The sequence below is a fragment of the Buceros rhinoceros genome, unplaced genomic scaffold (genome assembly GCF_000710305.1).
Source record: "Buceros rhinoceros silvestris isolate BGI_N320 unplaced genomic scaffold, ASM71030v1 scaffold24598, whole genome shotgun sequence".
NCBI lineage: Eukaryota > Metazoa > Chordata > Aves > Bucerotiformes > Bucerotidae > Buceros > Buceros rhinoceros.
In genome coordinates this window covers 21,552-36,342 of record NW_010426663.1, presented here as the reverse complement: position 1 = coordinate 36,342, position 14,791 = coordinate 21,552, and the positions used below count along the sequence as shown (strand labels likewise).

At 47.1% G+C, this 14,791-nt stretch overlaps 1 protein-coding gene across 1 annotated transcript in view; it reads right to left on the bottom strand.

The window, feature by feature from the left end:
* The window catches only part of SOS2 (son of sevenless homolog 2 (Drosophila)), a gene marked incomplete at its 5' end in the record, with an annotated part of 34,509 nt that overhangs the window by 10,375 nt on the left and 9,343 nt on the right, over positions 1 to 14,791 (bottom strand). Inside the window, 6 exons of the mRNA XM_010141610.1 lie at positions 1,019 to 1,141; positions 1,805 to 1,886; positions 4,391 to 5,046; positions 5,412 to 5,539; positions 11,467 to 11,565; positions 13,402 to 13,512. Coding sequence (XP_010139912.1) covers positions 1,019 to 1,141; positions 1,805 to 1,886; positions 4,391 to 5,046; positions 5,412 to 5,539; positions 11,467 to 11,565; positions 13,402 to 13,512 — 1,199 coding nt within the window. The remainder of the gene's footprint in view (positions 1 to 1,018; positions 1,142 to 1,804; positions 1,887 to 4,390; positions 5,047 to 5,411; positions 5,540 to 11,466; positions 11,566 to 13,401; positions 13,513 to 14,791) is intronic.

Here is a 14,791-nt window from a genome sequence, read left to right as displayed (position 1 = left end):
ATTGCTCCTGGTGAACCCACGGGAGCTGATAAACAGAGAACACCGAGGGCCTGATAAATCTGTTCACGGCCATGAGCACGCTCAAGTATGAAGGTGACCCTGAGGCTGTGGAACTTGGACCACATCCAAGAAGGCATCAGCAGCGGCTATGTATCGACGAACACTACGGTATTACATACGTACTGGTAGTTTTTTTGTACATATGCACAAAGATACCTGATGAGCAGGGAACTCCTAAGTGACCTCTGAAGTCACTGGTGTGTCAGAATGACCCTTCGCTTTGAGCGAACTGCTGCTGCTCCAAACGGGTAACTAGAAATGAGTGTGTAGTAAGGCAGTGATGGAGGGTCCTGGGCACACGCAGTTATCTACCGTTAACAGTAACATCTTGATGCTACTAATAAAAAAGATGAAGGAATAAAAGTTGTTCTAGCAAATACTGCTAGTTGTGATCTCTGTCTCCTCCTGACTTGATCCCCTATCAGGGAAACAATTAGCCTCATTCATGCTAGAAACGCTTAATTGTTCCCCAAATGAGCTTGGTCAGCGAGACCTTGAAGATTCACTGCAGCGCAGTGCAGACAAGAGTCTCCCTGTCTGTGTGCAAATACATCAACAGGCTGGGAAAGGGAGTAAAATACCAGCAGGGCTGAAAAAAATAGAAACAGAGAAACGATCTTCATCGGCCTGTTAACAAGGCGCCCATTCAAAGTGCAGTCAGAAACACTTTCGGTGGTACATCTCACCCACACCCGCCTTACACAGCAGCCACGCAGGGTTCTTGTGGGCGGAGATCCCGGCTGCGAGCGGCAGAGGAGCGAAGGACAGTTGCACCAGCCCCAGCACTCAGTATGACAAATGGGAACATGGTTTGGGCTATTAGCCCGGCTGCAGACAGCGATTAAGTCCCTACTTGACAGCACAGCAGTCTGGAGGAGAGATTACTGTCTCCCCCATCGCCGTATAATCAGTGGACTAAAATCTGGCTCTAACTGAACAAATTTGAAAGCAGATGAACCTGAGCTGAACTGGCTGGACGTATTCCTTGCGAAACCGCTTCAGGTCCGCGCTGATGGGCTGCTCCCCTTTCTCGATCGCCAGCCTGTCTGCTTCGGTGGGCTCGGGCTCGGGGATTTCAAACCTACGAATAAAAGCACCACAAACCTGATGGCAACGCAGATGAAACACAACCCCTTTATGCAGGACATGAAGAGCGAAGCCAGGGCGGTGAAACCCAAGCACTCCTCTAATATCCAGTCTGCCCGGAATGCCTCCTCCCTGGCTCTGGGCCGCTAACACACCCAGCTCCCGCCCTGGTAATTTGCTAGTTCCCTGCCCATCACGAGGCGTCTAGACTAGGAGATAAGGTTTTAACTACCTGCTAGCTCGATTAAGTGAAGATTAGAAGAAAGCTTAAGAGCAGCTTTATCGCACTGTGTTAACATGCTGTTTGCATTAGGAGTCTGTGGTCTCAAACAAACTGCTTAGCACAGCTCCCATCTTATTTGCGTCTCGAGCCGGGCATACCCAGACACACTCTCATGCTCAAGCTAAGCAGTTCAAAACGTAACCACCCCGCAGCCAAGGCACACTAAGGGCTCCAGCTAACACTTAGTTCACGTAACTAACTAAACGAACCAGGAAAAGGATGCTTGGATTAAAAACCTGCATCGCTGCAGCCTGTTTTAACAGTCACCACTTTCTGAACTTCGCTGCAACCCAGAGCACCGCGAAGCCGAGCAGAAAAGGAGCAGGTGAACACACAAAGCCTGCCGGTGTCTTCAGGAAGGATGACGCTGCTTACCTCTCAATCAGTAAACTCAGCAGTTCCTGGGGCTTGCAGAAGGAGCGGTACGTGGTAAGGAAAGTACGTACAAAGTTAGGGTCTGTGAAGGCAGAATAAGAAGACAGAGTGGGGTTTTTTTTCCAGTTGCGAAGTATCGGAAGTAAAATACACATACACTCACAGAAAAAGTTTAAAGTGCAGAAAATACACAAAGGTTCTAAGTCAAGTACTCTAACTTGAAAAATACCAGAAATTACCCGCTTGTGAGGTTTTCTTTTCTCTCTTTGATGCATTTCCGCTGTAGAAGTATTCAACTGCACATACTATGTTCTCTCAAAAACTGGCTCAGCCATGCCGTGCGGAATGCCTCACGCTCCCAGAGAAGGCAGCTATCCCATAGCTTCATAAGGACCAAGAAAACACGGTGGGACTAGGCTGTCCGCTCTCTCGACACCAAAGACACCTCTACCATCCCAACCAAACGCTTGTCTTACCTGCTCTCCAGCGGTGGGGCCGGCCCCCTGCCCCGGCCACCCGTCACAGCGCTCCCCTACCCTCGGCAGAGCAGCCAGCAGGGAACGCGTGACAGGCAGCGGAGATCTTACAAAGCAAATACCTGCAGCCGCTCAAGGTGTTGCATCGCCACAAGCCACCACCCCTCTCTCCTGCTGCTTCTCATCGCTACGGTGGGTGTGTTACCATGGGATGTGCCTATCCGCAAGCTACCGCATGTTTTATTGGGCCCGCTCTGCTATGTGAAAGGAAAAATATTGTTCCCTTAATCTCTTTTTAATTCCACTCTCTTCTGCAGTTTCTTAGATCGTGAATAACAAGCTGACAAAATCACTTTGCTGTGAGTCAGGAGTGTGGATTTGGGCTCGTTGGGAGTTTCTTTCTTCTTGTTGTTCTGTAAATGGTCCTGAGCCTGTCACAGCGTTAGGTGCAGGTAGCTCACACCAGCTGCCTTCAACCTGTGGGCAGGGAATTTCTGTACAAAGCCCACAGAAGATTAAAACAAACTCTGCTTTTAAGGAGGTTTAAATTCCCTGCAGAACATTGCAGCATTAAGGGATCCATATATCGGAACGTGCTTGCAAGCTAAAAGTAACAGTGCTCTCAGTCTGTGATCATGCTGCTGAGTTCGCACCCTTGTCCTGCCTCCACGTCACCTCTTCAGGACTATTTAAGACGTTTTAAAAGCACATCTTTCCCTTACACAGACAGGCAGGTAGCAGCGCAGCGCCGCAGACAAGATCTGCGCTTCTCTCTAAATGGAGGCTGCTGCTCTGCGCTCTAACCCGCGTAGGTTATTTAATTTTGTAAAGGACATTCTCAATAAAACAGAAAATACAAGCAATGCGCTCGTGCTTTAAATTCAAGAGTTTAACAACCCTACATCCGCTACCTCCCGTGGTGTCCAACTGGGGGCTTCGCTGATGTGACAGCAGCCATTCTGCAGGTGCAGAGCCCGTGTGCTGGAGCAAAGGCTGCTTCAAACAACCCTGAAACTAATGGCCACCTCCAACACACTGACAACTGGCCCAAATACAAACAAAAAGGACCACCGAGATCTGTCCAGAGTCCCTCCACATGCTGTTAGCCATCAAAGTGCCCTCGTGGAGGCTGAGCAAGAGGACTTTGTTAGTCTTGGCTCCAAACACCGTTTGGAGAAAGCACATCAAGATCCAGGAGGTGAAGCTTTCTCTGAAGGTTCCCAGGCTCTTGTGCTAGAGAAGCTGAGGTTACACTGTCAAACCAACGCTCAAATACACCAGCTCACCCAGGGGAAGAACTACGCGTCCAGGTCACCAGCACCACCCCATTTTAGACATGGATGACGTGGGACTCACAGATGACACAGCTGCGGATTACTTGTACACCAACTAGTGGCATCAACACGGAGCTTCAAGGTGGGAAATGCCATTTTTTTATTACTTTTTTAAAATACACACTATCTACCCTTGGTTTTACAAAAAAGACACCCTTAAATTCCAGGCACTTTGGTAAGAAGCACAAAGGAGACTGTTGCTATTGGAGGTTTTGCAGAACTTGCTCGCCACTTCCACCAGCACCCTTCCGCCAGCTTCTCTACGTCCCCCGTCAGCGCCTGCTTTTCACCCCGAACCCCAGACCTACCATTTCATCAGCACTGGCACTTCATGGAACTACTGCAAGGTTTCATTTCTGCGGCTTTAAGACGAAGCCTGAAGAACGCTGATTGCAACTTGCATCCTTTTCTACCAAGGGAGTGCACAAAGCAGCAGGTTGAAGTATAATAAATACAAACTTCCAACCATTTTTCTTCCTCCACAGCCTGTGTAACAGCACCACTGCTTTGGCCACGACACTCTCAGGAGACACACTGGTGGCTCCTATTAGACCACTGATTTTTTTTTTTTTTTGAGGAGGTGAGGACTTGCATACCCCAAATTTTCCTAAACCTTTGCCAGCAAAGGCAGTTGATTTAATAACCTGGGGTTTTTTTTCTGCAAACCTCACTTTACATTTAACTATACGCAGGAAAAAAAACAACTGAAAGACAAAAGAATTAATTTCGTCGAATAGAACCTTACAAAACACACACGCCTCACGCGCACAGGATACCTGCATACATGTGGTAGGTCAACCGCTCAATCAGCTTGACGACCGTCCCTCCCTTGATGATGGGAATGCCATTCCCGCTTTGCAAGTTGTCCTCAAAAACGATGTTATCCTCAGAGTCTTCCACGACGAACCGGTACACGGTTGGGCTGGGCAGCCTCAGCGGCTGTTCGTTCTCTTCTTGCAGCAGGACTGAATCGAGCATCCTGTCCAGAGTGCTGCGGTACTGGAGGGAGATCAGAGCCGCCATCCAGTTACTCTTCTCCTCAGCAGACTTGGCCGCGAACACGATGCTGTTGTCATCTTTAGAGACCAGCTCGAAAGCGTGTTTATACTCAGACGTGTCGTCTTTATCAATAATCTGTATTTTCCTCATGACGATTTTTTCCTTCAGTCGATACTCCGCAGTGCTGTAGCCGGGAAGCCGCGACTGCCCGTGATTCGTTTTACAGCTGATCATTAAACCGTCAAAGAGAAAGATGTGGCGCTCATGTTTGGCTCCTATTTTCGTCAGGCCGCCTTCCATTATGAACTCGTTACAGCACTGCCCGATATCTTTGCCTTCCCAGCCATCAATATTTTTCTGGATTTCATTCATTTTCTTGATGGCCAAGTGCTTGCTTCTTATTTGTCGGTTGTAGAAGCGACAGACTGGCTCCCTTGAATGAATAAAAGAAAAAGACATGACAGGCACATTCCTCATTTGCCATCCCAAGAGACCAAAAGAAAAATCAACTAAATTAACTGTTTATATCATTATTTTTCTGCCCTAAATATGCCCTAACCAAGACTACTGTTCCAGATAAGCCACGTGCGCTGCTTTGGCTGGGGAAGGACTAACATACTGACATCAGTCACAGAAGTGGACTGTGAAGCTTTCGGGCTGCTACGCCCATGTATGATGAAAACTGGCACAAAGACATGCCCTGAACAGGAAATACACAGGAAAAAAATCACTATTCCTTCCTCATCTATTCCTCCTCTGCCAGCTTTAGGGAACTAGGGTAGTCCTGTGGCTTGTTACCCAGGCCGGCGTCTTGGCGAGTGCTTGCTGTAGATGCGCTCCATGCTGCACTGCAGGTTCAGAAGGGCAGTAATGGCTTGTTTTAAGCACTCCCGATCCTCTTCGTCCTCGCTGCACTCCTGCAATTGCTGTGACACAATAAACATCGGTCGGTCAGGCTGGTCTGATTCACAGAAGGGTAGGAAGCCCGGCAAACACCCGTACACAGTGTTATCTACAGGGCTCGGTGAGGATAGGGACTCCGAGCCCAGGACAGAGTTGTTTCTAAAGGCACACTAAAAACTACGTGCACAACTAAAAAGCATTTGTGAGATATTCAGGAGAAGTCAGTGGATACTCAGCAGGAGAGAGCAGGGGGAGGTTCCAAAGATAACCTGTTACCCGGAGCCCAGAGGAATTCTCAGGTGCCACTTTTTCTGTTACCTTTTCAGCAATGCCCTGTTTCACAACGCATTCTATTAAACAGTTTGGAGGTTTGAAATAGCTGAGAATTAGCTGCTAGTTTACGTAACTATGCGCAGTTTCCCTTTAATCAGTCAATCTCAATGTTTCAGAGCAAATCTAAGCAACAGAATGACCAAGAGTCTCGCTTTGCTTCTTACCATCCTAAATTCCACCATCTTCAGCAAACTATGTCAAGAAGAAATGTCAATTTTGCACGGTGCAAACTAACACAGTTAAAAAAACCCCCATGGGCAGGCCAAGCCTTGCTGCCACTAGCAAAATGTAAAGACAGTGAGAAGCGAGTATCTCCTTTTTATACAGACTGGATCCACCTCCACCACTGAGCAGAAACCTCGAACTGGGAAATTCAACAGGCTTTCATGTCATCCCCGTAAACGTGGCAGCAATATGCCCCGCGCAAAGCCTATCCGCAGAGGTCCTCTTTTGGTTCTTTAAGGTGAGCGCTCCTAAAATACTGCTGACATAAATAAGAGATCTTTCTTTTTAACCCCTTTCATGTTCAAGATTTCAATTTTTTTTTTTTTTTTTTTTTTTTTTAAGTAAATTCAAGCAAATAGACTGATGGGTGAAACCAAGCCAACAAGCCACGGAGTTCTGGGTAAGCTCTGGTTTACCTCCGTACTCGAAGAGAAGTCTTACTTACAAGCACTCAGCGTGGCAGAGGCCTTCTTTTCCTTTCCCCACTACGTTCCCTCAGCAAGGATATGTAGCTTCCTCTAAAAGGAATCGAGAGAACAGGGTTTGACCAGATGGGTCCACTCTCTTCATGTCGTTTCCACTACTAACATCTTTATTTTTCACATGCCCAAACAACCTCCATCTTGCACATTAGAGAAGGGAAAGCTTCACGGCCAAAAGTTTCTGGGAACTTTAGAAGCTGAGGAACAGTACAGGGAAGGGAAAAGTAAGCTGTCTGCCTCTGAGGAAAGCCTTCTTTTCCTTAACATCAGCCACAGAAATGCAAAAAACCCATCCAAATGGTGTGAAAAGATGACAAGTGGGGAAACGTACTGGCTCCAGTAAAATACTCTTTCTCCTCCTGTCCTGAGCGGAACGTCTTGCACCCCTTTCCCCAGGGAGCTGTGTTTGGCAGCTGTAAGACATCAAATGGCACGTTCGGCTTTTTTTTTTTTTTTTTTTGTAGTAGAAAAGAAAACAATTGCTATATGCACATTTGGGAGTTATCTAATCCATTTCTAGCCTTACTGTACAGATCCCTGAAGATCAGGAGGCCACCTGAGGCATATCGCGTTCTCCGCACTCACTGGACTAACATCTCCAAACGCCAGTTCTTAAACAGCAGATGCCAAAGCACAACATTTTCTCTAGACAGAGAAAATAGGTAAATCTTCAGACAAGGGCCAAGGGGGTCCTGCTTCTGCCAGACGTGTTTAAAACACCGGTGACGATAAACTGAGAATATTAACTATTTGATTCACCATACAGAAAAGAGTGATGAACGCCGTTCACCTAAACGACACCGCGGTGATCCTGTAGAACGGCGGCCAGGGCTGCTCTGTCAGGCAACAGTTAGGTAACAGTGGAAAAGAGCAAAAGGTGGAATTTTGTATGGTTTGGGTTGCTTGATAACAACACAGGGAGTCACATGCAAGAACCAGGGATAATCTTGTGCCTGCGAGTCACGTGAGAAGGAAGGATGGACTCTGCCCATACAGGAAAGTTCTCTTGGGCTGGAAGAGAAACCTGAGCAGACCTCTGCCTACCTTCAGGATTTCAGTGACACACCTAACTGGTGTCTCGCTCAGGATCTGGAGGGGTTACAGGACCCCTTGAGTTCTCTGCACTGCTCTCCATGAATAATGTTTCCTGGAACTCTGGTTTCTGAAGGCACAGCCAGAGCTTCAAAGTCTGAGGAAACATTAAGGTCTCTACGCTGCCAGCACTGAGGCACTCACGCTTGGAAGTGTCAAGACTGGTGCTTTAAACCCAAATACTCTGATAAACAATTAAAGATACCACAATCAGAGTATTTTTGGGTTACCTGTTTGTAAGATCTAGAAACTTTTCACCACTACCACTATTTTTTTTCCTTCAAGATCTATTTCTTCAGCGTTACTTCCTTCAACCTTTGCTGTCATCACTCACTCTGAAACAACCTACAGCAGCTTCCTTTTCTGTCACTAACATGACATCGGGGCCTGCCCTCCACTCACGGTGTTTCCTGGTGACCTCTGTACAGCTGCTAACGAACAGCTGCCAAATCAAACACATTCAGCATGGGGGTCTCCAAAGAGCACCTGACCCTCCTGCCTCTTGCTCAGGCAAAGAGGTGTCTCCAATGCAGGTCCTGCACCACAGGCTGCACCAAGGAGAAAGGCTTGGAAGAATTTTCAAGCTTTTTGCACTCCACTTTCATTCATTTTTGGTTTGCTTTTTTGCAAAAGAGCAAATGTTGACGCCTGCACTTCTGTAATCATTCATTGTTTTCTTTCGTTACCTCCCAGTGCAGCAGGGGGGTTTGGTAACTTTCGTTAGGAGAACAGCCTCAGCCTTAGCTTCTCTCCCTGCTGAAGCCATGACAATGTCAACATTCTTCTGCTTCCATTTTTGCCAGGTCTTTTGCAACCACAGTTCCCGGAGACAAACACAACGGTAACAGAGAAGCGGCACTGACAGTTTACAATATATTAATGTTGTGGAATAAATCATCATCATGGCTTGGCTTCGCGGACAAAGATTTGGGAAGGGCTTTACCCACGCTTACCGCAAGCGCGCTGATGGCTGAAAAGGCCAATGCGGGATAGGTAAGGCCGCTTGCAAAAACCACAGCGGAAGGTCTCCTTGGGTGGTACAGTCGAGGCACGGTTCTTTCTGCGCTGTCTTTTCTCCTTGAGACTGATTCTACGTGTGCTCTCAAAGGAAGCAGCAGTGTTATGTGTGGTGTGTCTCCAAATCTCTCGACTGGAGGCCAGGGTGGACCTCTGATGGTGGTACTTTAACTCTAAAAACACTCTGCTTTTTAAAACCCCCTGCTGTCAATTTAGGATATTTTCAAACTGCAACACAAACCCCAAATTGTAAACTGAGGTGATTGCAACATTCGACTGTATTTACCCCTGTTCACTACGGAGGGGCATTCCGTGTTTCTGCTCTGCGCTCACTAGCTGAGAAAGACTCGAGGCAGCCAAGCGTCAGCCTCTGAATTCTAACTCTTCAGAAATCGTGGAGACTGTGGATAACAGTTAAATTTAATAGTTGGGTATCGCCTAGTCCTCTCTTTCATGCAGCGTCCTGCTGCATTACCCAAGGTAAAACCAAATAAAACAACAGAAGGCTTTTGCACTACCTGCCAGACTTTCCTCTTCAAAGAGAGGAGGAAGTTTAAGAATGTTTGTGTAGAACCTGATCCTATGGATATCAGTGGGCGCTGGGAGCAGACTCAGAGTGCCCAGCAGTCCTGCAGCGTTACGGACTGAAGCCAGGCTGTCCAAAGCAAACTGCCTGCTCTGTGCCATGGTTAACACATCGATAGGAACCGCCCTTTCCTGTCACTGAAGAAAAAGCTAGCAAGTCTGCACGAAAAGCTTTTAATCCTGAGTTCTGAAAACACACAAACCTCTGCTCAATAAGGCACATATGCTCCTGTTGCCCTAAAACATGGACAAACACCACGCAGCGCCTAATAGCGACTGCATGTTCAGGTCTCCCAAAGCTGCGGCACGAGATTAATTCCCCACCGATGCACTCCACTTCCCAGCTTTAACACACAATGGGTCATTAATTAGCCTGACCTTCAGCATAATGCAGGTCGCTAATCCAATTATGTCCTCTGAACGGGAAAGAGGAACATTTTCAGAAGTTCCAGAGAATTATCCTACGGAACGGACCCTCGCGGAAAGGGCAGTTACACTAATTTGAAGGAGCGCCGTATCTCCGAAGCACTCGGTGCTCACTCCACAGCAGGGCTGGCAGAGCCACACGGTGCTGCCACTGTCACCCTGCAGCTCTCTCAGCAGGTCATTTCTGGTGGAGGATGTCCTTATAGAAAAACGAGCTTTACGAAGGCGAATAGTAAACCTGCGGCAATGTGAAGTTTCTGTTCCCAGTAGAGACAGCGCAGTTATCTAGAGAAAAGACCACCGACCCTTAGGGATCTTCTTGGTTTTTAAAGCTTTGTTAACTCTTTTCTAAACTGACTATCAAGAGAAAGGCTTAAGGGTTTAAATTCATTGAGACCACTTGGATTTAAACCCTTCCACAGAATACTGGCAGTCCATACACTGGAGATGTGTCATTCATGGGTCCAAAGAAATCACCCTTATTTTTACTTATCTAAATGGGGCAGGCAGAAGATCACAGCAGACAGAATGAAAACAAGACTAACTTCAAAATATAATAAAGGAATAAGGACAAAATACTAACTACAGACCTGGTCTCTTTAGAGAAAATGCTATATGGTATGATACCTATGTTCTATGCTGCAAAGTTCCCTTTTCTTCCTTCATACTGGTCAATCCTTTGAAATAAAGGATATACCACACCTGTACAACACCGCTAGGATCAGCTGTTATGGGGGGAACTTCAAAGCATCATCTGGGTCACTATTTCAAAACATCAGCTGTAGCCACAGGACATTTCACCTGTTTAGTTTCAGAATATGCCACTTAGTGGATAATTCACTTCCCCTTATAAGCATTACCAACCTTCCCAACACAACGGAGCAAATAGAAACCTTTTTTTTTTTCCCTCATCATCCTCAGCTGTCTCAAGGCAGCTCTGATTTCAGTATTTTCCACGATACTGCATTTTCTGCAGCAGCAGTATTTTTTCTGATTCTGGAAGGGTTCTTGCCGATCTCGGAGGCTCTGTTTCTGCTGACTGCTGGCCTCTCTTCTCATAACTCACAGCAAAAACATTTGCTTGTAAGCGGAAAGGCACATGCTTAGTTACTTTTTGGCTTTAGCTGCTGTACCCAAGGGAAGTATCTACTGATGTGCACCACCCTCCCTCCTAGTGCACGTCAGGATAAAGTAAGTGCAAGTGATCGGTGGTCAAACCATAGAGGCTGTTCTAAAGTAAGTAATACCTCAACAGACAGAATTGCTCGTAAATATGGTCTAAACGCCTGCCTAAACAACTTGTACGCTAAGACCCCTGAAATCAGTCCTACAGGAGTAACTTTATCATCAGAATCAGAATTCTATGAAGCCTGGTATTTCATCAGGGTCATTTCTTAGAAGAAATGCCTCCCCAACCCCCCAAACAGCATCAGCTGAGCTGCAACTGGAGCATGACTGGAGACTGAGAATACTGACCTGAATTACTTCAGCTTTCTCTGAACGGACAAAAAGCTCAGAACTTGAGGAAAGAAGCAATTAGATTTGCCTATTTTAACCACAGCAGAATTCAAGTTCAATAAAGGTTTGTTTAATAAAACACAGTTACTTCAAATGTTCATATCACAGCAGCTTTTCAAGACTTCTCAGACATACACTAACTGGTGTCAAATTAACGTTTTCATACCTTTCGACTTTCAGCAGCACAAGGAAAACCTAATTGCTTATTTAAAAGCTCAGATTCTCCCCATTAAGAAGTGTTTTAAGTGGGAAACAAGTGTGGCTTCCTTTACCTGTAGTAACTCAAAGTAGTGCAAACAGTGATAGACAGGGATCAGCATGAGGCGCGGGAGGACGTATCGCACGGCTTCTTTAAACCCTTCGGCAGTGGACTGGAAAGGAGAACAAACAGCGTTACCTACACTGCAATACTCAGCACGGGTCTGGCCGAGGCCCTGAGGTTAGCACTGCTGGACGGCTGCGCTAGACACAGCCAGAGTGTCCCTTCCCATCGACACTTCTCCTAGACAGGGATCAGCATGAGGCGCGGGAGGACGTATCGCACGGCTTCTTTAAACCCTTCGGCAGTGGACTGGAAAGGAGAACAAACAGCGTTACCTACACTGCAATACTCAGCACGGGTCTGGCCGAGGCCCTGAGGTTAGCACTGCTGGACGGCTGCGCTAGACACAGCCAGAGTGTCCCTTCCCATCGACACTTCTCCACTGGCTAGGGCTGAGCTGGACGCCTGGCTCCCCAGTCAACAGCCACATCCCAGAACACTGAAAGTGCCTGAGTATCTCCTGAAAAAAAGCTCATGCCCATTGCCAAAATAACATGTTTTACCCTGCGCCACAGTCTGCTGCAGACTGTAAAGAACACGCTGGAATGTCAAAGAGCAGCCAGGACCCTCACACAATCTAATAAGCCTGTCACCCACCTCCCTCCAATGTCCCCTCCTCCCAATTACAGACGCTGGGCTTCAATTTACATCCAACACGCCACAGGAATAGCAAGTAATATCAAGAAGTACCTCATCAAGTACCGAGGAAATAAATACTAGTCTCTCCTCCCTCAAACTGAGAACCGCAAATTATGACTTCGAAAATGAGTTGGAAACCCTTTCCCATTCCCCGCATTTAACTAACACACTAATTCAGGTTGTAAGATGAGGAGAGGTTTTCCAGAGGGTGGAGAAGTCCCTGCCACCTTCCCTACCAAGATAACTAGTGAATTCCCCGCTCTCCTGTCTGGAAATGAGCTCACCCCTCAGTTTAAGGCTTCCGGCTGCACCTCTCTGCAACCACAGGAGACAGCTCATGTATGTCCACGGACAGAGCCCAGACCTCCACCTTCACTCCACAGCTCAGAGAAGCAGCGTGAAGCGACATCTCTAGGAAAGCCAAAACCTTTCTATGGTGAGGAGAGTCAGAGAGGCGGCCAGATTCACTGTCAAATTACTTGATTACCAATTTAATCTGGAACAGGGCTTTAAACTTGCTAGGGAGGTAGCTAACGGGCCTTTCTTCATCCACCAAGCAAACGTAAGAATGAGATGATCCAGCTTACCAAACGCTTAAGAGGAAACACTCACCCTGAAGGAATGGCTCAGAGGAATCTCAGCTTGCAGAGACACGGCCCCACCGAACTGTACAAACTAAGTGCTTCTACACACTGGGTTTAGCTAGGAGCACCACTGACCGAACACTTGCTCAGCAGCTTCTCTAAGAGCATTTCTGAACACAAGCTCAGTCTTTGGAACAGAAGTGTCTGACAGATCTGCCAGGCTGGCAGAAGGAAGTGATAAATCATCACACACTATCTTGCTGGACAGTGCTATTAAAGAAATCATTCACAAAAACTACCAGTCCCAGCCTCAACGCTGAACAAGGGGGCCTGGGATATGTATGCAAGAAAATATTGCACCTGGGTGCCTGTGTTTGGCATTAAAAGGCAAAACAGAAAGAGAAGTGACAGGTACGGGAAGTCACCCTCTATTCTCAAGCAAGAGAGTCTGATGTGAAGACAAAAAAACCTGCAAAAAACTCATGGATGGGCCAGGACTACGTCCAGTTTTTACAGGGAGAGGCAGAGTCCCAAAACCTTACACTGAACAAAGGTCAGAATCTAGAGGATTTCTTCCTCAGTAGGCAGTAAAGAATTACTGACAAAATTCAACCCTTTGAGATATGAGAACTAAACAATTCAGTGTTTCTCGCTGCACTCACCTGGAAGTGGAGAGCAACAGCGGGTTTTGCCATCAAGTTATTAAAATGCTCATGAAATTGTGGGGAGAGAATATCCTGGGACAAGGTTTCATACGGATCAAAGGCTTGTTCCTAAATAAAACCAGAGAGTTACAGACATACATGAAGGATGTGGTACAAATCCTTTAATAAGCTGATACACGAGTGGAACTTCTCAAGAAAAGATCAATTTTGCAAAACAAACGTTCAGTAAACCACAACCCTTTTTCACTTCCAACTTCTAAACGCACACAACGTTTTCCCAGCATTCCTCTATCTCACCGTACTTACCACTAACACAGACTTGGTTTTACTGAAGCGGTGGGAACCAAGGGAAGTCCTTGCCTTCAGCCCACCCACGCTCCACACAGAAGGGTGATTTACCTCCCCTCTGCCAATGAGGAAGTGCAGGTGAAGATGAACTTCAGAGGCTGTCACAAGGAGGCATTGTTGTACTACCACCAGGTCAGGGGATGTCACCTAAGAGCCGTCAGTCACAGCGCTGGACTCTGCACACTTTCCTGGCTGGGCTGGAAGGCTGAGAAAACAGCTCAGCTCTGGGACAAAGCAGCTGGTCTGAATGAGCCTCAGAGGAAAGTCCTCTGACGACGCCAAAGTGCAAAAATTGTGACTCCAGATGGAGCATCTGGCTGTGATTCTGTACTATCAACTCCAGCAGCATGGGATGAAAACCTGACTGTACACGAATCTCTGCAGGAACAGTTTATGACGGCTCACAGATCACCTGCTCCAAAGTCCTGAGCCTCTGCAGATTCACTGGGCTGAATCACTCATGAATCACTGGGTTATCCGGTGCTGATGGCGCCGTGCCCAGAGTGAGCGCAGACTCCAGGCTGCAGAATTTGGGAGTACCGAACACCACAAAGGCTCCCTTGAACGTTCAGTCTCCAGCCTTCCCTTGCAGAGGGTCCAGGGGATTTCCTGCCTTACTCCGGGGACAGCTGCAGTTAAACTCTTTGTGGGGAGGAGAGGCACAGAGTGCATTATTTTCTGACATGCAAATTGGAATCATCCTGCCAGCTCTCCTCATCAACTCCTATCATCGCTGTCCCTTCACATTGGATTGTATCCGGGAGGGGGGATGAAAGAGCAGAAGGTTTGGCTGAAGAGATGATTAGACACTCTAACTAAACCAGCTGGTTTTCTTCAGTAGAATCTGAATCCAGTTTGGAGCCTGGGTTTGCTTTTGTTGTTTGCCTGCCCACTACCTATGAGAATACAATGCAGGGCTCTTCTTTGACCACATCCAATTGAAGATGGGGGACAATAACCCTGCAGTTACTGCTTCTCTTTGCCATATTAACCAAGACAAGCTGAAGATAAACCTCTCTGGCAGCAGCAGATCAGCCGT